This window comes from Sturnira hondurensis, unplaced genomic scaffold (assembly GCF_014824575.4).
Source record: "Sturnira hondurensis isolate 20B ecotype Veracruz unplaced genomic scaffold, ASM1482457v3 Scaffold0011253, whole genome shotgun sequence".
Taxonomy (NCBI): Eukaryota; Metazoa; Chordata; class Mammalia; order Chiroptera; family Phyllostomidae; genus Sturnira; species Sturnira hondurensis.
The window spans coordinates 1,474,781-1,498,266 of record NW_028083884.1 but is presented as its reverse complement, the minus strand read 5'-3'; the positions used below and the strand labels follow the sequence as shown (position 1 = coordinate 1,498,266).

General features: G+C 51.8%; 1 protein-coding gene across 1 annotated transcript in view; it reads left to right on the top strand.

Annotated features, from left to right (window-relative positions):
• Window positions 1-23,108, top strand: part of PLPP4 (phospholipid phosphatase 4) — a 94,091-nt gene extending 70,983 nt beyond the window's left edge. Inside the window, exons 6-7 of the mRNA XM_037059570.1 lie at window positions 12,311-12,481; window positions 22,576-23,108. Coding sequence (XP_036915465.1) covers window positions 12,311-12,481; window positions 22,576-22,775 — 371 coding nt within the window. The 3' untranslated portion in view covers window positions 22,776-23,108. The remainder of the gene's footprint in view (window positions 1-12,310; window positions 12,482-22,575) is intronic.
• The last annotated feature ends 378 nt before the right edge of the window (window positions 23,109-23,486 follow it).

The window sequence follows — 23,486 nt, the reverse complement described above, 5'->3', positions numbered from 1 at the left end:
ACTGTAGAAAGTCAGGATATATGGAGAAGTAAATATGCAGAAAGAATTTTACATTCCTGCGCCCAGAGGTTGCCAGAGTTAACCTGAGTATGTATTTGGCTGGGTTGGGCATATGTAAATGTTCAAATTGTGGGACACAAAGTTAGTATCTTTTCTTGTTCTGAGCAGTGTAAAGCCATGAAGTACACTCACTCTGATAAAAACATATCTGGTAAGTTCGCTTTTATTTAGTGTCTTCATTTCAGCCCGATTCTTCCTCTTCCCATGATACAACCGTCCACCTGTGGGCAGTGACCCATGCACTCACGCAGGCCCCTTGCTTATGGCCTCTTCTCTGTCCCAGCTGCACTGCCCCCGTCCCCACCCCCCACTGCCATGCCACCCAACATTCTGCCTGAACATACTTTCGTGGTCATTGCTTTCTGGTTTAGGTTTTGCTAAATGTTCTTCAGTTGACCTCAGTCTTGGAAGATGGCTTTATTGTGTTTGGAATTCTAATATGACAGTTCCGGTCTCCCTGAACTCCGAAGCTGTGATATTGCTGCGTTTTAGCATCGGATTGTTGGTGTTTTGGAAGTCAGTTGTAGATCTTGCTGCTGCTCCTTCGCTGGTAGCCTGTTCTTCCTCTCTGGAGGCTGCGCGCGTCTTGCTTTTTCTTTTGTGCCATAAAATTTCACTGTCAGGTGTCTCAGGGTTTCCTGTGACATATTCTGTGTGAGCCCCATCGATGAGCTTCCTGAGCCCCCTCCAACATTCCGAGAGACCCTCGGCCATTGTCTGAATCTTGCTGCTTCCCCATTGTTTCCTATTACTTTCTCCTCTAATTTTAAAACTCCAGTTAGATATTTGCGAGACTTCGTCTCCATATTACCCGTGTCACTTAACCTCTCCTTCAAAATGTTAAAAATATTTATTTATTTATACCTGTCTATCTATCTACTTTATCTACTTCATCTATTGATCTGTGAATCATGTTCCACTCCTAATTCTTTATTAAGTTTTGCCTCATGTACTATTTAATCTATCTATTGAGTTTTTAAGTTCAATTATTCTATTTATACCAATTCTACTTTGGTCTTGTAAAAAATCTCCTTCATTATTTTTTTATAATGCCTGTTCTTTGGCTTTCTTTTTATGCTTCCCTATGGTTCTCTTAAACCTCTTGCAAATAATGATTTCATATTTTGTGCCTTGCAATATCTAAAGTGGTTCTAAATCAGATTTCGCTATGTGTGCCCTGAAAGCTTCTGTGTTAGACTTTTGTTACTCTGGACACTTTACTTTCTTCTAGAACTATTATTTCAGGGAATATTTTGATGTCTGGGTTGAAGTTGGATTCCTCCAGAGAGGGTTCTGCCAGTTATCTGGGGAGCATTGCCCACTCCAGGGCCCCCCAAATTATCTCTGCTCTTAAAGTTTTTGGGAACCACAGGAAAAGCATTAATTGGACAGCAAAAACCTATGAGAGTTGTTTTGCAGTTATGAAACCTCCCCACACAGCTCAAAGATGGGGACCAGAAGCTCCTCTGCTCTTTCCTTCAAAAGAGTAGGCTTTCTTTCCTACTTATTGTTTTTTTTTTAAAAAATATTTTATTTATTTATTTTTAGAGAGAGGGGAAGGGAAGGAGAAAGAAAGGGAGAGAAACATCAGTGTGAGAGAGAAATTGACCGGTTGCCTCTGGTATGCACCCTAACCAGCGACCCAGCCGCAACCCAGGCATGTGCTCTGACTGGGAATTGAACCCTCAACCTGTCAGTTTGTGGAATGATGCCCCAGTGGAGTCACACCAGTTAGGACTCTTACTTACTCTTAAGACTTCAGAATCTATGGCTTTTGCAGGGTCTCCCATCATGTTTTCCACTTTGGACATGGCTGAGGCTTCGTCTCTTTGTCCCATGGAGACATCAGAGTGGAAGTTCAAGGTCAGCAATTTCTACAGATGCACTCAGGGTGCAGTCTGGCTTTGCAGTTTCCTGATGCCCAAGACACCTGCTTTCCCTCCATTCTGGGAGACTTTGCTTTTGTGAATTCTTCTCTTCATGCCAACTCTGCCATGTGTTTAAAAGGTTGTTTGCTTGTTTTTTTATTTCTCCCAACATTTAGTTATTTCAGTCGGGATGCATAGGCTGCCACACAGCTGGGTGTAAAATCCTGGGTTTGGTGATGGTTTGGTATCTCTGGACTGGAAGAGAGGATTCGACTTGGGCTTTGAGGCACGCGGATCCTGGTTCAAGACCAGCCTCCACATGCAGTATTTCCAGTTATCCAGTTCCTCACCTTTACTATCAACATCTTTCATTTGTGTGTCAAATATCTGTTTAAAAGTTACCTTTACAAAGATGGTGTTTTGTGGGAGTTGGATGAGGCGGACATGGTCCCCACTTGGCAAATAGATGAGACCCCGGTGGGGACACCACTTTGATCTGGGACCCCTGTCTCCCAACACCCAGGAGAGTTCAGCTTGGTGCTGCCTCAGACGAGACAGTTTACAAGAAGCCAAGAGGTGCATGGGGCAAGTCACTGCATGGACACTGTCTTGAAGAAGATTCTGGGCCCAAGACTGACTTTCTTGATAGAAAGTTCCTGGATCAAATAGCAGTGTCTGCCAAGGTCACAGGAGATGAAAATGCCATGTTTGCTTTCCCCAATTTAAGTGGCCCTCCTAACTGAAAGAAAGTCCACAACTCTTAATATGTACAAAAACAATCTTGAGCTGAATTTGGATTGTGTGTGTAACAGGGAGACTCGGTGTAGGTGGGATGAGTGAGGCTCTGTCCTGGTTGTGGTCCATTTCCGTGGGGGTGTGAGCGAGAGATAGGCAGCGGTGGGCTCTGGTGATAGGGCTTTGTTGTCAGGGGAACTGGAAACAGCTTGGCTCGGAAGCTCTCTCACCAGCTGCCCAGTCACTTCAGTCCTGACACCAGTTGTGCCACAATATTTCTTTTAGATTTAATTTAATTTTAGAGAGAGGGGAAGGAAGGAAGAATGAGAGAATAGATGAATGAAGAATCGATGTGAGAGAGAAATATCAATTGTTTGCCTCAATTGTATGCACCTTGACTGGGGACTGAACCTGCAACCCAGGCATGTGCCCTGACTGGGAATCGAACCGGCAACCTTTTGCTCTGTGGGATGACACCCAACCAACTGAGCCACACCAGTCAGGGCATTACAGTCTTTTCCAGTAACCAAAACAATGAATGGCCTCACCCAGCTAGGGCAGAAATGTGAGGCCAGTGTGCCCTTTTCCACGTGCACAGAGCTGAGAAGATTGGGTCGGGCTGTGTGGTCAGCAGCCATCGTGGCTGTACCTGCTGGTCAGCACCTGAGCCAGACACCTGGGGGGGGCAGATCTCGTTGACATTCTGTATGGAAAAGCCCACTCTTTCTTCCAGTGTTTCTCCTTTACTCGCATAAGCTCACATTTCTGATCCCAGATGTGTGGGCGTTTTCCCACACGGAGCATGCTTGGCGACCCACACTGGCTGTCTCACACTTGACCTCAATTCTGACCCTCCCTGCCTGGGGATGGCGTCAGATCCCATGGGCTCAGGTCTCAGCCCCACCAGCCTGGCCCCCACTCTTCCCATCTCAGTCCCGACTCCAAGTTGTCACCAGTGCTTCTGACCCATCAGCTCTCAATCTGAGGGTCCCATCACCCCCTCTGGAGGTTTGGTTAGTTTGCTGGAGTGGCTTAGAGAACTTGGGCAAACACTAACATTTACCACTTTATTAAAGGATGTGATAAAGGATCCCAAGGAACAGCCAGATGGAGAGACACGCAAGGCCCAGCCCCGGGGCGGCGGGGGCCTCAGAGCAGGGGCTTCTGTCTCTGGGGAGCTGGGGTGGGTGTGACGCTCGCCCAGTGCGCAGACCGCTCACCCTGCTGGGAGCCTCTGACCCCCGGGCTGTCGGGGTTTTCGAGGGGGCTTTCTCCCATGGGCATTGACTGTGCTCTCTGTTTTTAACCCTCCCACCCCTCTCTGGAGAATGGGGACAGAGCGGGAATTCCTAGCTTCTGATCACAACTTGGTCTTCGGGAGACTGCCCTCCATTTTGCACCCATCCCAGCACCCACCCATGCTGCCTCGTTAGAATGAGATGCTCCTCGTGCTCTTACCATGTAGGAAACTGTGAGGGTTTCAGAGCTCTGGGCCAGGACCCAGGGGGGCAGAGGCCCATGTATGTTTCTGTTACCTCCCACCTTGCCTTCCTGGTGAGCTGGCATCCCCAGTGAGGCCTGCTGGGGGCAGGTCGGAAGGGCTGTGTCCCCTAATGGGTCAGACCTCGGGCAGTGCAGTAACAAGTCACCGAAGGCAGGTGCAGCGAGGCCGCGTCCTGAGAGGCTGGCTGGGCAGTGGCAGCCGTTCAGGCTTCACGTTTGGGGTCCCCGCGGCCCAAGGGGAGGCTCATCCGACCAACCCACGGCACCGATCAATGGCTCCTGTCTTTTTAGTGGTTTCTCGGACGTGGGCTTTGCCATTCTCATCTTGCTATCAAATTTGTGTTCCGCCAAGGCCTTTGGATGTAAAATGCAATTATTTGTCATAAAAATGTTAGCTTTATCTAATCCTGCTCTAACTTTCATCGGCTCCCCTAATGGTAGTTGGAACGAGGGGATGTCTCCCTGTGGAAGGCTTGTTCTTGTATTTACATTTCAGACCACCGTGGTGTATGAGCAAGACAGGAAGCAGCGAAGGTTGTTCTCGGTGAGAGTCCATAGCTCTCGCTAGGGCGAGCAGAAACATTCGTGACTCCTAGTAAGGACTGTTATGGAGCAGTGTGGGGTGCCTGGGGGGCAGAGTGGCTTCTGTCACTTGAAAGTCCTAACTGCCCTCAGGATCGGTGCTGCAGGGGTGGACAGGAGACGGCCACCTTCACCCCCCACAGCCGCCTTCTTCCCTGTCCCTCTCACCTCCTCAGCACTTTCTGTGCATCCTACCTGAGGGGTGCGTTTTTACTTTATTTATTTATTTTTTCAGAACAAAAATCCTCTTTGAAGATGCACACTGGCATCACACAGGAATTTCTGCTATGCTTTTTTCTGCTTGCATTTCCTGCCTCTGGCATTTGCTTTCAGCCCAGTTATGAGATTTTTGGTTCCTTTTCCTTGTCCCCATGGCTCATTCTCAAACAAGACTGTACAGTCATTTCCATCTTGAGGTGGAAATCTCGCTTGGCTCAGGTGGCCTGAGTCTCACCCTGCTTAAAACAGGGGGCAAAGGGCGTGGCCTTTCATGGCCACGTAGGTCTTTCTGTCACTAAGGACCTCGGCCTGGTGCCAAGGTGCAGGAGAGTCCAATGGTCCTTGTATTCACTCAGTCCCCATGTATCGGTGACTTCCTTCACCGGGCAGTGCGCTGGGTCCCAGAGATTCAGCAGGGACTCTGAAGGGCACACACTGACAGGGGTATAAAAACAAATAGGCAATTAGCTGTGTTATTACTACACTTACACCAAGGAAATCTGTGATATTTTTTTTTGCTCCATTTAGAAATAATTCACAGTTTTTCAAGGGCTGAATTCATTAACCTTCAGTAAATAATTGGACCTATCGGAGCCTCTATTTCTCATCCATAACATGGGTCCAGTACCTGTGTCTCCGTGTTGTTCTGGGGCTGGAGTGAGGCCAGACTGTGAAAGCTGCTGCCCCCGATCTCCGTGTGGCCCCCTCCTTCGGATGGCGAACTCCCGGACCCGCTCACCTTGGCATAGTTTCCCCTTCTCTTCTGTCCATTGAGTGCCACTCCACCAGTCCATCCCGCAGACCCTTGGACTGGCTTGTTGCTTCCCTTACCTGGGAACCTCACGTTGCTCCCTGGAGTCTGGCCCAGGTCCCTGGATGTGACTGCCAGGCCCTGGACAGCAGAGAGACTCCTGTTCTGAAGTCCCCAGGAGGATTCCAGGGTCATCTTTGTAGGAAGAGTCCAGGGAAGCGTGTGTCTGTGCGTGTGTGCAAGGGAGGGCAGGACGGGGGCAGTGAGTTATGGAGAGAGAGAGGGAGAGAGAGCAAGCAAGCACATTAGGGTGGGCCCCAGCTTCCCTGCCTCCCACGCGCTATTCCGAGCCAGTGCGTGTTCAAACGTGACTCTCACGCGCCTCCATAGGGCTCATCCCTGCCTCCTCCTCTGTGAAACCTCCCTGGTTATCAGGTTGTCACCCTAACGTGTCCTTATTCACTATGTACATTTTTGAGCATCTAGTGAGCTCAGGCACAAGGGCCACAGCCCCTGCCTTCACGGAGCTCAGTCTCCAGTACAAGGGAGGTGGGTGCGTGACAGCCACACAAATAAAAGGACCGTGTTTGGTGCTGGGGAGGACAGGTGCACAGTGCAGTGAGAGCCTGTCCTGCCTGTGGCCGGGGCCATGGCGGGGCTGACGTTGAAACTGAGACTGGAGGAGTGTAAGTTAGTGAGGCAGGAGAGGGATGCTACTCATCTTGTTTCCTCCAAGCCCTGAGAGGGCTCGTTGTCTGATCCAGGTTTCATAGGATCCTGCTGTTCCTTCGATTTGTTGATCTGTTCATTCACTGGTACTTAGCACCAGCGATGTGCCCATCACTGCTGCGGAAGGGGGTCGTCTAGTGGCAACAGCTGCAGACACCTCCTTGGTCACAGAGCCATCCTGGTGCCACGGAGCTCAGCCCTCATCCCTGTGCATTCGCTGTGTTTCCTCCTGCATGTTCTCCGGTCCACCTGCAGGAAGCGGCATTGTGTGAGCAGGGGCACCAGTGAAGAAAGCAGGGAAGGGAAAAGAGGCTTTCACCGTGGGCCTGACGTGTGCCAAGCACTTTGTCCAGCGCGTGGCGGACTGTCATTGGTTCTGCCAGTCACTCTGTTGGACAGCAGTTGTCCGTCCGTGTTATAGACAGTGAGCCTGAGCGTCAGAAGTTAAGCACCCTGCCCTAGATGACAGAGAGTGGTGGGGTCAGGACGTGTGCCTCGGTCCACTCACCTGTGCTGCAGGGGCACGCGCATAGACTCTCCCTCCACCCTCAGCCAGCAGTAGAGTTTCAGTTCATTTCACGTCTCTGGGGCCATGTCCATCGGGTCTGCTTGGCTACTTGGCCTCCTTCGGTGAGCCGAGACGGCTCTCTCCATCCCTCTGGACCAGACAGTCAAGTGGTGTTAGCTCAGCCCACCTCCCCCAAGGTGTGTAGAATCTACTCGGTCTTCTTTGTCCTCAGATGGCTATTCTCGTTAAATCTTAAGGCTTATGGTTCTAGGGTAGGTAATTCTACCTGAGCCGATGGCCACTCTGACAGTGCCTGGAACCACAGGCAAGTCTCCTGCAGGGTCGCATGAGTTTAACCCCTGGATTCTAGACAACTGGGGTTGTCTCGCATACCCTTTCCTCCGTCTGTCCTCCAGTCTCTGGTCTCTTGTCTTCCATGGAAGCGCCGTAGCTACCCTAGTTTTCCTCTCCCAGATGAAGCTCGGCCAGGGCAGGAACAGGGTCTGGCGAAACCCCTGGCTTAGAGCTGCTGCTGATAAACAGGTGTTGAGACAATGGGTGAAGGCAAGGGTGGCAGTCACCTAACCCTGGACCAGGTTCTTCTTTCGTTGACTTGGGGCCTCCTAAGTGTTTATCAGTGCGTAAGACTCTACGAACGCAAGAAGGCAAGTCCTGCCCTGTGGTGTTTCCAGTCCTCTGGGACTGATGTCTACCGAGCTCTACATGTACAGAGAAGGGATTCTGCATGGACACTTACTGAGGTGCGTCAGGACCCAAGTCACTTCCCCTAAATGGTCTAGTTGCACTAATGGCTATTTTTAAGGTGGTTGGATTATCACAGTCAATAATGGCAATGAACTGTTGTCTTTAAAGAAACTTTAAAGGAATCATCGGTGTGAGATTCCGAAGACCTCAAGGATTTTGAGAATGCTCTTCAATTCAGCAAAGGTAGACTTTTTGTTTCTCACATCAGGGCGACACTGTCTCATCGTTGATGGGTTAGAGAGAAGGCGAGGTTTTTGGAAACGTTGCTGTGCATATTGAATCCGTTCTATAACTTTCATCAGATTTTTTTTGTTGAAATCGTAACTCTGGTTGGGTAGCTTTGTTAGCTGTCAGTGACCTGCTGTGGATCGTTTCCTGAGGAAGGAGCAACTGTCTTTCCCCGAGCTCTGTGAATGTGTAGCCTGTAGGCTCCCGTAGACCTGCTTTCCGTCTAAGACATGTGGCCATCTTCTTTTTGAAAGCGAAATCTCTGAATATCATAGAATATCAATAATAGAGCCTGTCGCACACACAAAAAACAAACAGACCCCAGAGCAAGCATCTTAGCTAGGCCAAATGATGAATTGAGAAACTACAACATCGGTCTTCCTATCAACGAGAGACTGTTCATGTGAAGGGATTTAGGGCTATGGGGGCGTTAGAGGGGTTTTGCCACAGTGAAACTTGTTTCTGAAGAACCCGAGGACAAAAGCCCCGTGTGGGTTGCCCAGCGCAGGAGCAGCCTCCTGGCACCCCGACCCTTCCCTCTCAGAGCATCAGGCTTCTGCAGAGTGGGTGGGACAGACATCTGCAGCGACCATCTCACCCAGGTTTCGAGTGTGTTTATGTTACAGCTAGGATCATTCTGCGTCTGCTGAGAGCCCCGGGGGCTGCAGAATTTTAAGAGCTCGAGAACCTGGCTGTAGGATTCTCCCGAAGCACGCAACACAGTTATATAACTAACAAACTGCCGCTTGGGAAGGCTTCTCTTTCAGAACGGAACGTTCCAGAACTGAGGCTGTGCACAGTGCGGCTGCTGCAGGCAGTGGTGTTGGGGGGGGGGCGTCACGCACTATGCTAGTGGTTCACAGTTCCTCGTGAACTGATCCCCAAGATGACTGTGAGTAGAGTGCTGCTAACTCTAGTGCGTGGACAAGGAAACTGAGGCCCCGAGGGGTGAGCTGGCCTCACACTGGTGTACGTGGCAGAGTGGAGCGTCACCGTGTGCCCAGGTGGTCTCAAAGCCCCGTGCTCTTTGACAGCAGACACTCCCTCCTGCCACATGGATTGTTTAGTCCCCCAATAATAGTAAACTTAAATTGTCGTTCCTGTTGGTTTGAAAGCAGTCACACCAAACTTATCAGGTGCTCCTTTGCTCTGGTGCAGAGAGGAGGGATGAACTGACACGTGTCACGTTCAGCGCAGGCTTAGAGGGTCGTTTAAACAGCAGACCACTGGTCAGAGCCAGAAGGCGGGACATGAGGGCGTGCCACCAACGTGAGCACGTTGGTGGCCTTCAGACCGAGCCTTGTGGGCCAGCGGGTGAGTTTCATTTGGTCTGCCCTGTGTGAGGTTTTGCTTAGTTGTTAATACTGTAGACCTTTCAGCCCTTTGGCAATCCATCTGTGTAGCCAGAGAGAGGGGTCAGTGATTCCCTCTCAGTGTGACCAGGCTACCTGCGTCACTTCCTGGGCCAGCAACTCCCGTGGTGATGCTTTGCTTCTCTGACCTCATAGACAGCAGCCAAGTGAGCGCTCGAAGTGTGGAAACAGTGTAGGGAACCCATCCGCTTTCATCTGCTTCCACTTTGGAGACTCCGAGAGCATCTTCGCTTTTCACAGCCAGAGCAACACGTAAATATTTACAATCAGCGGCGTCCAGCCAAGAAAACCTGCTCCAGGCTGAACGCGCGGTTGCTGTGGGCGCGCTGTGGGTGTGGTTTCTGTCGTATGTTCCAAATTCCGCAGAGCAGATCAATACGTCTGCGTCCTTGGGACCGGGAGACAGCCTGCATCCTCTCACCCCTGGCTCGAGACTCTTCTAATTGTCTTTTTGTCATTAATGTTACCCAACTGCGAATGCATTTACCCTATTTTATAACCCTCGTCTTCTAAGATGTTCACTGCCCTGCCAATGTCTGGGAATGAAAAGTTCTCTTCTGATCCTGGGGGAAGCTGTGGCTGTGGCTAAGGGAACGCCAGCCGCTGGGGTGAACGGGTCACCTCGCTTGTTCTCAACCAACGTGCCGGGCTTTACAGCCCCTCGGTGTCTCAAGTGCATGTTTCTGTCTTTCTTTTAAGATTTATTTATTTTGAGAGAGGGGGAAAGAGAAGGAGAAAGAGAGAGAACTATCCGTGTGTGGTTGCCTCTCACATGCCCCCTAGTGGGGCCCTGGCCCGAAACCCAGGCGTGTGCCCTGACTGGGAATTGAACCAGCAGCCCTTTGGTTGGCAGCCCATACTCAATCCACTGAGCTATACCAGCCAAGGCTCAAGTGCATGTTTCTCTGAGAAGAGAACACAGTGGTGTTTGGCTAGAGTCGGAGAGCATTTCTTGCCCCCGTCTTTGAGAGGAGGTGGCAGAAAAACTGGGATCCCCTGAATTCAGCAGAGTTTGGTCAAGCCTAATTCTTCTTCAGATAGTATTTGGAAAAGCAGGACCATGCTCCCGTGCTACCCAGCGTACCTGCCCAGGCTAGAAAGAGGTGCCTCCGAAGCCCTTTGTCAAAGGGCATTATGCTGGCTCAGTCACCATAGAAATGTTAGTGAGAACGAGACTACCATAGGTTTTGCATGGAATTGGGGCCTATCGTGTCACCTAGAGAAGTAGGGGCACGTGGAGCTGCTTTAGAGGTACAGCCCTGTGGCCCAGTTGAGAAGTGCTGGAAAAGACCAGAGGCTGCCAGAAGCCCTCAGAGTCTAGGCTGCTGAACTTGGCCTTTAAAAACGCCTTTGAATCCCACTTCCTTTTCACAGCAGCAGATGCTTCAGCATTCCAGAGGCCTGCGGTACGGGCCCCTCCACGTGGGTGGGAATACACCTTGCCTGCTCCGTGAAGAATGAGCCGCGCCTTCAGCTGCTGCACTGGTTCAATTCCTGTTCCTGGTGGGCGAGGAAGTGATCGAGGGTCTGGCCTCAAACCACTCGCCCCAGGTCTGACCACAGCGGTCTTCAGCCGCCTCTCCCTTGTCCATGTCCTGCAAGTGCCTAGAAGCTCGGGTGGTATATCGGCAGATGCACTCATTACCTGAAAGTCTCCACGGCCACTGTTCTTATGGACACACACACAAATTTCTGCTCCACATCCACCCATTACTCACTGGTTTTTTTTCCTGTTTCTTTTTCCAAAAAGGTGCCAGTTCGGCAATACCCAGAAGTGCCTCTCCTCTGAATCTTGGGGAGTTTCACCCATGACTCTGGAGAGCCCCGGGGCAGTTTGTTTCTGCTCCCCACATTTGTGTAATCAGGTGGACAGCCTTAAGCTGTCTGATTGGAATGAAGTCTGTTTCTCTTCCCATAAGAGTGCAGGATGAGGCCAGTACCCACCCGACTCTGATGCTTCAAGGGAGAGTGTCAGTGAAGAGCAGGGAGATGGGAAAGTGGGTGAGGACCAGAAATTAAGAACCTAAAGCTCTGACTAGGATGTTGCACACCCATATACAAACACACACATTTACACGCACACATGTGCACACAGGCGGGCACACGCCAGGACCCACTCCAGACCAGTAGAGCAGAACGAACGGAATGTCTAGCAATGGGCTCTGGCTAGAGGTATTTTTTAAAGCTTCCAGGCTTTAAAAGTGACTCCATGTGTAGCTGGGGCTGAGGACTGTAGTTCTAAGCCTGCAGAAGACCCACTTCCAATCTCACTGACTTCTGTGTTTTAACCAGACTGGATGAAAAACTTGGGGTTTATGTATGCTATACCCAACTCCACACTTTGGACGATGGATTTAGCACAGCCAAAAGTTATCTTTGAATAGTAAAAATCAATAATCATGATTACTAAGTGCAAACAAGGAATTGGATATCACTGGCTTCTCCGTCAAACTCACTAGCATTTGCTGGTCCCATCCTGGTGGATGCCACCCACCCAAAAATCCCTTCCTTTCCCTTCCCTTTGAATCTGAGTCATCATCTCAGTCTTTTGCTCTGTGTATACTTCTTTCCTCATAGAACTCAATGTGTTATGTTAAAATTATCTATTAGCATGACCATGACCTTCAACCTGACTGTGAGCACCTTGAGACCAGACCCAAGCATCTGATGTCTCTTTTTATCCCCATGCCTAAACATGGAATATTGCCTGTCTAGCATGTGACAGATACCCATTATGTTATTGTTAAATGAACCTACGAATGAAATAGAATGGATTTTGATCACCTGCAGGCCTGGAAGGTCATTCTCATGGTTGGAAGTTTCATACCAGGGTGGTTCTAGCAGGAGCACAGATTGCTGAGGCGGAGCCTGATGCCGGCGAGGTCCTGTGCCTGGGGGCGTGCACAATGGCAGACAGCATGCCCGCGATGCTCTGCGTCCCTGCTGCGCACCACCTGCCAGAGTAACACCTGCTGTTTCTCTTTGGCAGTTGCCTTTTCTGGCCTCGGCTTCACGACATTCTACTTGGCTGGCAAGCTGCACTGCTTCACCGAGAGCGGGCGGGGGAAGAGCTGGCGGCTGTGTGCCGCCATCTTGCCGCTGTACTGCGCCATGATGATTGCACTGTCCCGCATGTGCGACTACAAGCATCACTGGCAAGGTGAGTCCCTGCTGGCCCCTGCAGGGGCGGGAGGAGAGGGGCACCTCCCTGGGGAGAAGCGAGTGCCCGCCGTCAGACACCAGAGAAGGCTGAGTGACAGAGAGGCATCGTGTCGAAGAACATACCCCTGTTCCAGTGAGTTGTGGCCCTTGCTGGGGACAGAACTGGAGTTTTTCCTCCTTGAAGCTTGAGGGACTGACTGCTCGAGTCCTGCCTGGATGGCGGCCCTTGGCCTTGGGCCACAGTGTGACTTCCCTGCTGGGTCACTCACCTCGGTCCTCTGACTTGGTGCCGTGTGGTTTTGGCTCCTTTCACATCTCAGATCCATCCCACGAGGACATACTTCTCCCCATGGTTGTGTTTCCAATGGAGTTGTTCAGCCCAGGGATTCGTGCCAGCAATGTTCTTAGCAGCCGCTGCAAGGTGGGGGCGGCTTACCCATATGTAACTAGTCAAAAACCACAACACCTGGGAGGGGCTCGTTCCTAGAATAAAACTAAACCGGGCTGCGCCCCCCTGCAGATCAGCTGCCATAGCTGCCGCGGCAAACCAGGGGCGGAGGCAGAGGTGGTCTCCCAGGACGTGTGGCCTCGCGGGGCACGGGGTTTAGGCTGGCTTTACGCAAGGGTGGTCCTCAGACCGCCTTGATCAGGCGGCCCTGAGCCGGGAGTTGAGCTCTTGGGGGCGGGTCTGGAATGGTGGCCAGGAGTCCGCGTTATCAACCAGCAGGTCTGTTGTTTCTGGTGAAGTTGGAGAGGCACTGGTGAGGAGCCGCACTGGGTCAGCTTCAAGCAACAGACTGAATGCAGGGCGCCCAAATCCAGCTCCCCTGGACCAATGGCCTTTCACGATTAGTCCGCAGCCTGCACCTCCCTTTCCTTCCTGCTCTGCCACCAGGCACTGTTCCCCTCCTCCGTCTTCTTCCATCCGTTTCCGCAGCCCAGTGCCTCGTGGGACCGCCCTCTTCTCACATCTTCCCAGGTGTTTGTTCTAGTGGCAGTGAGACAGCAGTTGAGGCCAGGTGAGGGCAACTCCCGGCTGGGGGCACCTTCACCCCCTTCTTTCCAGGACCTCCTGCTCTCCCCAGCACCTCCCTGGCTCCTCCTGCTCTTTCCCTGGCCTGAACTCCACCTTCCACTTTCTTGGAGCACATGCTCTGGGCCTCCTGAGCTTCCAGCGATAGCTTTGACCTGGGGTTGGAGGTGGAGGGTGCAGGGGAAAGAGAGGCTAATGCAAGGTCTGGCCAGGCAGATGCATGATGGGGACCGTCAGCAGAGGGCCACAGGCTGGCCCTGAGCCCTCCCTTGTTCTCTGCTTCTATCAGCGACTTGGATTAGGTTCCAGGTAGTACAAAGTTGCATCCTGCAAGGGAAGCAGGGATCCAGTTGCTGAGCCACCAGCCCAGGGGTATAATGTTGCACCCTTGGAACTGGGGATATTTTCCAGCAAAGTCGTTGTTTATATGACTGGGGCATCTCCCCGTGAGGACTATCCCAGGCTAGACGGTGTTTTGTGGACCGTAGCCCCTCCTTCTGATCAGGGGAGCAAACTGGGAGCAGCACCTCCCGAACATCTCACAGAGCTGTTTGATGGACGGAAGGCGACAGTGGGTCTGTGTGTACTTTGTAAATGAACATCGGTCCTGTTGTTCTGTAGTACCTTGTTTCTAAAGCAGGGGCCAGGGTTGTGCTGTGTTTCCCGAACAGCTGATTGAGAGGCAGCCGTTTTCAGGACAAGGTCTGTTAGTAAAGCTGTGCGTCCTGGTTTTCACTTCTGCCCAGCCACTCTGGATTCGAGAAGTGATTCAGGGTTTCAGAACTGAATGGATTTCTGCTCGCTCTCAGGACGCAGTGAGAGCCTTTGTGCAGTGATTTTGTACTGAAAACCTAAGAAGTAAGGGTGGCCTCTCTAGAATACTCCTGGCCCTACCAGCTTTGTTACTCGTCACCTGGCTGTGGCTGGCGCATGACGAGAGAATGAAGGAGCAGTTCTTGGTGGACCCATTACACAGCTGGTGTCCCCAAGGCCTGCTGGCGGTGCAGCATCAGAGCTGTCCCATCCAACTGGCACAGGAAGGAACTCGGTGCAGAAGAGGGAAATGATGAGTGCCCTGTGGGCTGATGGGGAGCAAAGCGAGGGAACTCATGTTCTGTCACGTTCAGGGCCGTACCTGGGGCTGGGGAGAAGCCACACTGCATCACAGTGGCTTCTGCAGCCAGAACTGAAGGTGCATTGGTTGGCACAGGTCATTGATGGGGCTTAAGTACCAGGTCAGCTGTGCCATCCTCTCCGTTCCGCTCGTCCCCCCAACTTAGCCACGAGAGGGGGGTGCCTTTCTTTGGGTGCTTTAGCTAGGCTCTAAGTCAGGTTCATTTTACCTAAATTCCCCTTTTAAGAGGTCATCTGTTACTGCCTACTTCAGTGGTCTCAACTGCGGTGGGGGAGACTGTACCCCCCAGAGGACATTTGTCTGGAGACATCTTTCTGGTTTTCGCAACTGGGAGTGGAGGTCACTTCGTATCCAGTGGGTGCAGCCCAGGGATGCTGCTAAACATCCTACATATACAAGGCAGCGCCTCCCCCACAACACAGACTTCTCCAGGCCCAAAAGTTTGCCCCTGAGGTTGCAAAACCCTGAACTACACAGCACGTCAGCTCTGTCTGTCTTTTCCTTCTTGCACATTGAAAAGCAGCACTGTTCAAGGGGTGGGAAATTGTGTTCGCTCAACACTCACTCATTAAGAGAGTCATCAAGGAGGCCTCCAGGCTTCCAGCTTGGAGAAGGGACAGGCCGTGAGGCCTTTGACTGCCGCGTAGGTGGGTATTTGGGGCAGGCTGCCTGATTGAGATAAGTAAGTTGCTTTTCTTTGGTAGACTGAGCTGCCCAGCGACTGCGGGCAGGGGCCATCCATCATGATGAGAATCCATGTGGAGCCCCGTGGGCACCAGCAAAACCCAAGGCTTCTCCCTGTAGACTTCAGTCAACATTATGAGCTTTTTATGACTCCATTTCAATTCCAAGCTAAACAACTGTGCCTAATTAGAAGTACCTCTTATGTACTGATACGGTTTCTCAATTGCATATTCATATCCAATAAGTAGGTGTCTTCTCAGATGCCTTGCTCTGTCCATTACTGTGGCCGCTCCCGAGTCCTGCTGACAGCCTTGCTTCATTTTGCCCAGTGCATCCTCACCTTTGCTTTCCAGGAGTTTTTCTGGTTTCTCTTCTTGGCTCTGTGTTCAAAGTATTTCCGGAATCTGACTTCCTCTTCCCACTCTAGCCCAAGCCATCACCGTTTGTTGCCTGGATTGTTGCCAGTAGACCCCTCCCTGCCAGTCTCCCTCCTTCCTCCTTTGCCCCTCCCACCGCAGCCAGAGGGAGCTGTTAAATCGTGCTCCAGTGTGTGCCACCCCTCTGCTGTGGTCCCCTGCCACCCCCCTTCCCAGGGCTGCTGTGACGAAGTTCCACAAACCAAGTGGCTCAGAGCAGTAGAAATCGTCTCACCGCTCTGGAGGCCAGAAGTCCGAAATCAAGGTGTCAGAAGGGCCACACTCCCTCCCACGCAGCCTCCTTCCTTGCTGCTTCCAGCCCTCAGTGGCCCCAAATGCTGCTTGGCTTCTGGCATCATGATGCCAACCTCTGCCTCCATCTTCACGTGGTGTTTTCCTTGTCTTTTCTCATCCTCTTTCCTCATATGTGTCTCTCCCTGTGTCCAGATGTCCCCCTCTTACAGCGACACCAGCCACGGTAGATGAGAATCCGCCCTGATGGTGTCCTTTTAGTTTGATGACCTCTGTGCAGAGTCCATATCTAAATAAGGTCACATTCCGAGGTGCTGGGGGCGAGCATGTCAACATGTCTTTGTAGGGGACACAGTTCAGCTCACAACAGTGCTCAATAAATACATGTTGAGGGAATGAATGAATCACATTCCTCTCTACTGGTTATGATTTTTCTTTACACTGGTTTTACAAAAATTAACCTTATTCTCAGCAAGTTCTTTCCCATTCAAAATGAACCAAAATTGCACTTTAAGCATCCATCCATCCATCCATCCATCCTCTTGTGCCTGTGTGCCAGGCATGCTCTAGGCTGGAGGCACAGTATTGAAGACAGATATGGCGACAGCCTTCCAGCTTACAGGGTACCAGGTGGACTGTGGATGCTCCGTGCTATATACATTCTTTTAAACAAACTCAAAGTCACAGAATCAGAAAGCTTTACTAGTAACAGAATAAAAAGAACATAAATGGTTACTGAATCAACATGAGATTATTGAATTTGCCAGAGCTGATTTTTACTCTAGTATCGTGGGTCATGGAATCCAAGCCATACAAGGTCCTAGGTCAACCAGCTCAGTGATGTTGGATGTTGCCATGGTGACAGGGAAGGATGTGTTCCTCCTGGGACTTGACAGCACATCTTCAGAAGCATGTCTGCCTGCTTGCACCAGAACAGGTGAGCGCAACCAGCAGCTTTCTTAGTGTGCCAGACCCGGTGAGGTCCTCTCCTGTCCTTTGACCTCAGGATAAGGGTGCGGGTCATACCTATTTTATCTGTGAAGATCCAAATCCAGGTCGCCTGGTTCAAAGGCCAGACTTTGGTCCTACCATTGAAACCCACTGGTATTGATTAAAGGGGGGTCCTCCAAGCCCCTTTAATAGCTTTATTGAGATATAATCATAACCCATAATTCATAAATCCTCCCTTCTAAAGTGTACTGTGCAGTGATTTTTTAGTATGTTCAGAGTTGTGCAACCATCACCACTGTCTGATTCCAGAACATTTTTATCACCCCCGGAAGAAACTCATGCCCTGCTTCCCCAGTGCCCGTCAGTGACCAGTCTGCTCTCCTTCTCTCTGGGTTGGCCTGTTCTGGGCATCGCATGCCCATGGGGTCCCACAAGGTGGTACCTGTCGTGGCTGGTTGTCTTGACTCTTCAGTGCATTGCGTGAACCTTGTTCAGTGCATCTCAGTCGTGCAGACATTTCCTGAGTGACAACTTCTGGGCTCTGGAGAAACCAGGATGAGGGAGGCAGTTTGGGGGCGGGGGCAACACTGAGTGGTGGTGTGAGGTTAAAAAAGACACAGACAGTCACCCAGAAAGCCAGGGGGACCCCTGGTTCATGCTGAGGTTCAACAGAGCCCTGAAGGGGTAGGAAAGACCTTCCTCTCTGGCCCACACCTGAACCTGGTCGAGTACACAGGTTCTCACCTAATGGTAGATACCACCCCTAGGGTAAGAGATGGGCCTTCCTGCAGCTTCTTGGGTTTGCGAAGCCTCCTCTTCTTCTGCCTGGAAGACTACAGGTGCTCTCTCTGCCTCCACTTCTCAACTCCCCTGGTCATGCCTGCCCCCTTGCAGGGCTTGCCTGTGGGTCACATCATCCTTGGACACCCCTGGTCCAGACCAGCCAGCTCACTCCAGTGGGTGACCTCAGAGTCCTGCTCATCTCCTTCATGGCCAGGATCGTAGCTGCAGCTCACCGATAAGGCTGCCACTATTTAGGACTGTGAACTTGTCTGTTTTGTTCAGGACTGGACAGCATACCTAACCCTTGACACCATGTAGTGCACGTGTGACGATTGGATTACATATGTGCTGAGTAAGGAGCCTGCCGTATTCTGTGCTCTGAGCAGACGGAGACCCATGTGTTCCCCTTCAGAATCCTCCAGCCATATGTGGGGTGAAGTCGACCCCAAGTGGGTTTCTCCCTCTGGTGAAACTCTGCTCGTCCTCGGCCCACGTTGCTGCCGGCACACGCCCCGCAGGACATGCCTGTGACACGTCCATCAGTGACAGCAGCCCACGCGAGGCGCTTGGTGACGACCCCCCATAGTGTAAATGGTTATTTGGGTCCCGTTCACTGCCTTTGCAATAAACAAAGCCCCGAATGACTTGGCTGAGAAGGCAGCTCAACTAGACCTTTCACTGCCCCGTTCCTTCTGAAAACTCTGACCCTACCTGAATTCCCACTTGTCACTCATTCCACTGAACGGGAAACCGCACCCACGGGAACGGCTGTTCCCCTGCCTGCTGCCCCACTGGTAATCCTGGGGAACGTGTACTTGGAATGGCCCGACGTCTTGGTCCGTGATGCACCTAATGCAATGTCATGTCACAGAAAACAGGAAGTCGAACGGCCTTCTTTGTAATTTTGCTGTTCGGTCTGTTCAGAGGTCAGTGGCGCACGTGCTGGTGCTGGGGGTCATTTCAGATGGTAATAAAAATAACACCCCATGGGGCTGTTCCCTTTGGTTGGAGGAAGAACAAAACAATAGTGCAGTTCTAAGACCTTGAACTAGACCTTGCACAAAGCTACTGGCCACAGGCTACAAGAAGAGCTTCTCCATTTGAGGAATTAGTTATGCCTTGCGACCCCGCTCAAGAAATCACGGTACATATCGCTTTTCCATCCCCTGGGTGAGGAATGTTTTTTAAGTTCATTAGAAGTTTATTTAAAGTTGAAGTTCGGCCATTCTAAAGAGATTAGAACTCTGGACTGGTGAGTGGCTCTGCGAGGTGAAGGGTGGAGAAGATTAGAAGCTCCCAGTAGTTTTGGAAAGGAATTGAGTAAGAATAGCAAGGGTGGGCACATGATTTCTTAGATTGTTTCATTTCATGACACTCTCTGTGGCATGATCTCTAGAAGAACAGTCTCGATAAGTCGTCACCACAGCTCAGTGAGTAGACATCGAGGTCTCCACCTGAGACTCAGGGGAACTGAGCCTCACAGGTGCGGTGACTTGCCCCAGCGGGGGCTGCGCTGCCTTTGGTTGAGGGTTCCTCAGCCTAGAGGATTCTCAGGAGAAGGGGGAAAGGAGCTCTTGGGTCCTTTGCCATGGCCCTAAAGGGCTTCAGAACAAGCCTTCCTAAGACGTGACACTTTTGCATGTAGACTGTTTTTGTGTTGAAGGCAATCAGGAACCTGCGTATTCAGAAAAACCTTTTGCACCTCAACTACCTTGACAAATCAAATCAGGGACCTTGCCCATAATGTGAGTTATCACCAGAAGTAACTTCTATTTCTTATCTATATGTCAGGCAAACATCTAATCACTGACCGTCTGCGCTTCTTATCGTCTTGTGAATGACCCTCCTCACCGTGAAGTCCAGAGTGCCCCACCTCACCCTTAGCTCTGGATGTCATACAGACCTCATTTCACCTGTCTGTCTCTGAACCTGTCATGGCTGGGGGGTCTCTAATGCTCATGTATGTGGGTTTCCTGTGCGTACATGTGTAATTAAATTTGGTTATTTTCTCTTATTAATCTATCATGTTGACTTAATTGTTAGACCAGCTGGAAGAACCTAGAAGGGTAGAGGAACATTTCTTCCTCCTGCTCAGCCCCAGTGCCGGTGCTGGGAGCAGGGGCGGGCTCCGGGGTTCCACTGTTATCTCTCGGGTGGTCTTCCCCTTTGGCCCAGCACGCCCCGGGATGTTTTCCTCTCCTTTCTGCCGGATGGAGGCCACACAGTCATGCTGTGTCTAAGCAGCTGTGGAGAGGGAATTAGCCACAATTATTCAGGCTCTTCCTTTGGCCCGTCAGAATGAATTTCATTTCTAAGCGATGTTTTATCCCAACCAAGGATATGACCTGCTTTCTAAATATACCTTGGCAGAGTTTCCAAATGACTTGAATGCTTGGTCTCTGCAGCCTGCCCGGGGGGTCAGGTTCCTGGCACACGCGCATGGGAAGGCCCGTAACTCTCCGTGCAGTTGTTTGGTGCTCTTATGTCACTGATGAGGCAGCTGGGGCCGGGAGAGGCGAAAGGGGCCCGCGCAGGGACACGCGCGTATCAGCAGCCCATTACTGAGCTGCCCATCCACCCATCCATTTCCCTCAGCCGCGTTTGTTCTGCGCGATGGCAGTGCTGTTCCAGGCGTTTACGTATCAGCTGCCAACAAGACAGACGCTGCTCCTGCACTCATGGAGTTTAGAACCCAACGTTAAACACGAGACAGTTGCAGTTTGCCATTGTTTTTCATTCTGACTGACTGCACGTGGGGTGCAGAAGGGGCAATTAACGTGTACGCCGGGGAGGCCTGGTCCAGTCTGGAGCCCAGGTGAGGCCTTGTTGTACAGTGATGTTGAGTTGAGCTCCGAAGGACGGGTAGAAATTGAGCAGGGGAGGCAGGGAAAGGAAGAGGCTCCCAGGACTGAAACAGGTTTGTAGGAAGAGGAAGAACAGGGGAGCAGGCACGTGGGAGAAGCGGGAGGGAAGCCAGCGGCTGCCGTAGTGGGAGAGAGCACGCAGGGCCGGGGCACCGGAGGGCCAGGTGTGTGGTGGCCTTGAAGGCCACAGGGACCTGGTCACTTCCTGAAGAGCAGGGGGAAGGATTTTAATCAGGAGAATGACCTCATTTGTTTCCACTTAAAAAACCCCGCCATCCGCCACTGTGTCCACACCCTACCCACCCCAGCAGCGCCTGGGCACCCAGTGGGCCTTCCCGCTGCCCTCACAGCAGTGCCTTGTTCTTGCCCCGTTTTGCCACCGCACACAAGTAAAAGTACATGCACTGAACCGCTCAGTTTATTTAAAAGCGAGTAAAGCTCTTTGTTGTAGCACTTTGTAATTTTTTTACCATTAGCCTAGTAAAAATACTGACAGTAGAAGCAGTTCTTCGACCGATGATAAAGTACTAAAATATTTTCCCTTTCTTCTGAAATGACCCCCATATATCTAGATGGGCCAGGACACCTGTAACAGGCTTTGAAAAAAGAATGGGAAGTGAGGCACAGAGAGCTAAGCATTAAGCAGTTTGTTTTCCTGAAAGCTACCTCCCCCCGACACCCACCCCAAGACCCCTGTAGGAGACACAAGAGAAGCTGCTTGAGACTTAAACTGAGGACCGCACACAGCGTGTTGCTTACTGGGCAGCCTCTGGGGCTTCACACCCGAGCACTGATGGGGTGAGGGAACCCAGGGGGACGGACCTTTTGTCACGGCCTGCGGCCTTCTGAAAGCTGGACCCAGAAAATCTGGACCCAGAAAATCTGGAATGAACCTGCCAGGGATCGAGCACGGCCCCACCGAGCAGCGCAGGTGCAGAGTCGAGACACCGGAGTTCAAGTCCGTGATGTCATTAACGCGGGCCGTGTCTGTGCAGAGCTCCCTTGGCCTCTCTGAGCCTGAGTTTCTTCTGTAAAATGGGGCCAGTGCTACCCGTCAATGGAGGTGTGTGCACAGTCCACCATGATACATGTGGAAGTGGAGACCCCCAAATGAAGAATGGTGGTTCCGCCTGGTGGCGACTTTCCCAAAAGAGTTCTTTTGTTAGAGGAAGGATTCCGTTCTGTTAAGCTCTTTGGGGAAAGAATAATCCGCAGACATGGTTAAAAGTGTGCCCACGTGTGTGTGTGTATGCACACACACACTTGAGGAGAGGCTGCTGGCCCTGCTGCCCCTGCGGGGTCTCTATCAGGCACCCGCCGAACACCCTCATTGGCAAGGGGCTGCCCACGTGGGGCGGCCTGTTCCACCGGCACAGGCCTCTCCTACCTGAGGGGCCTGCAGCTTGTCGGAGGGGCTGGGCCTCTCCCACCAGCCGTCTGTTGAGTTCGCCAGTCATGGTGTATCATAAAATGTTTTATTCGCTTTGTGACTTAGAAGGTTCATTTCTCCCTGGGAAATCCCTTTCTGCCTGGAGGAGACTGGCATGCCCGCTGGGTCTCCCTGGTGCCCCAGCAATGTTGCAGGACTCCAGCGGGAACTTGCCAAAGAAAAAGGCATTGCAGCCCTGAATAGTAGTAGTTAGATGCAAAAGAGATGGCTGGGACCCCTCTTCCAGGATGTAGACTCGCTTTTGAAAATCAAGAATGCAAATCTGAGCTCTTGCAGTGCCCGGTACAGAGTAAGGAGACAGAGAGAAGAAGGAATCAAGGACACCTTCCAAAGGGATGTTCACACCAAGTTCTAGAACAGTTTGCAGAGGCCACCAAGATGTGTACCTCCAGCGCGGTTTCTCTTTCCTGCAGCCTGTCAGGGGGCTGATAAGCCACTCTCTGGAGCAGGTGGGGAAAGTGCTTTCTGGCCACGTTTGAATGAGTTATAACCCATTTATCTCCTGTTTGCTCTTTCCTGCCCAGATTCCTTTGTGGGTGGAGTCATTGGCCTCATTTTTGCCTACATTTGCTACAGACAGCACTACCCACCGCTGGCCAACATGGCTTGTCACAAACCCTACGTCAGCCTCCGCATCCCGACCTCGCTGAAGAAAGAGGAGAGCTTGCCCGCCGATGCTGCACCCACCCTGCCTCTGGAGGGGATCACCGAGGGCCCCGTATGACCAGTGCCCCGGGGGATGGACATTGAGCCCGGGGTGTGCTCTTCACCGACATCATCACACCGTAGAAGAGGTTTCCTGTAGTGTGTTTCTCATGCGTTGTTTCTCACAGCGACCCTGCCGCTTCCATGTTGCCGGTGGTTCCTGCTCCTTTACGTGCTGACTCTCACTTGAATTCCCAGAGGAAGGACGCAGGAGCCATCTCTGGGGGATGCGTGGAGGAGGCTGCCAGGGCGGGGTGGGTGCTGCCCGGTGGATTCTTCTGTCCACAGTGTTTGCTGTGAAAGCCGCCTTCCTCTGTGTTCATGGTTGTAAAACATAATAAAACCTCCCACCGAAGGTCGTTCGGATGTGCATGAGCCTCACAGCCAAGGCCGCGGGGGGGGGGGGCAGGTGGGCAGGCCGAGCTGCGGCCTCAAACTCAGGGCCCTGCTCTCACAGCCCCCGGGGGCAGGAGCCCACCCCCTGAAGAACCACGGAGCCCCCCTTGGTTGGCCTGTGCGTCCTCAGTAGGTGACACTGAGCGCTTGGCTCAGCATGTTGAGACCACTGCAGAAGGGCCTCTGGGCTCAAAGCCCCCCAGCCCTGTGGCTTTAGGTGAGGACAGAGTCTGCGTGCCACCTGGGGGCTCCTGCATCACGTTCTGGGAAAGGAGAGCCAGGAGTCTGTGGACACACCCCAGGTGATTCCCAGGCCTCTGCAGCTGGGACCCCC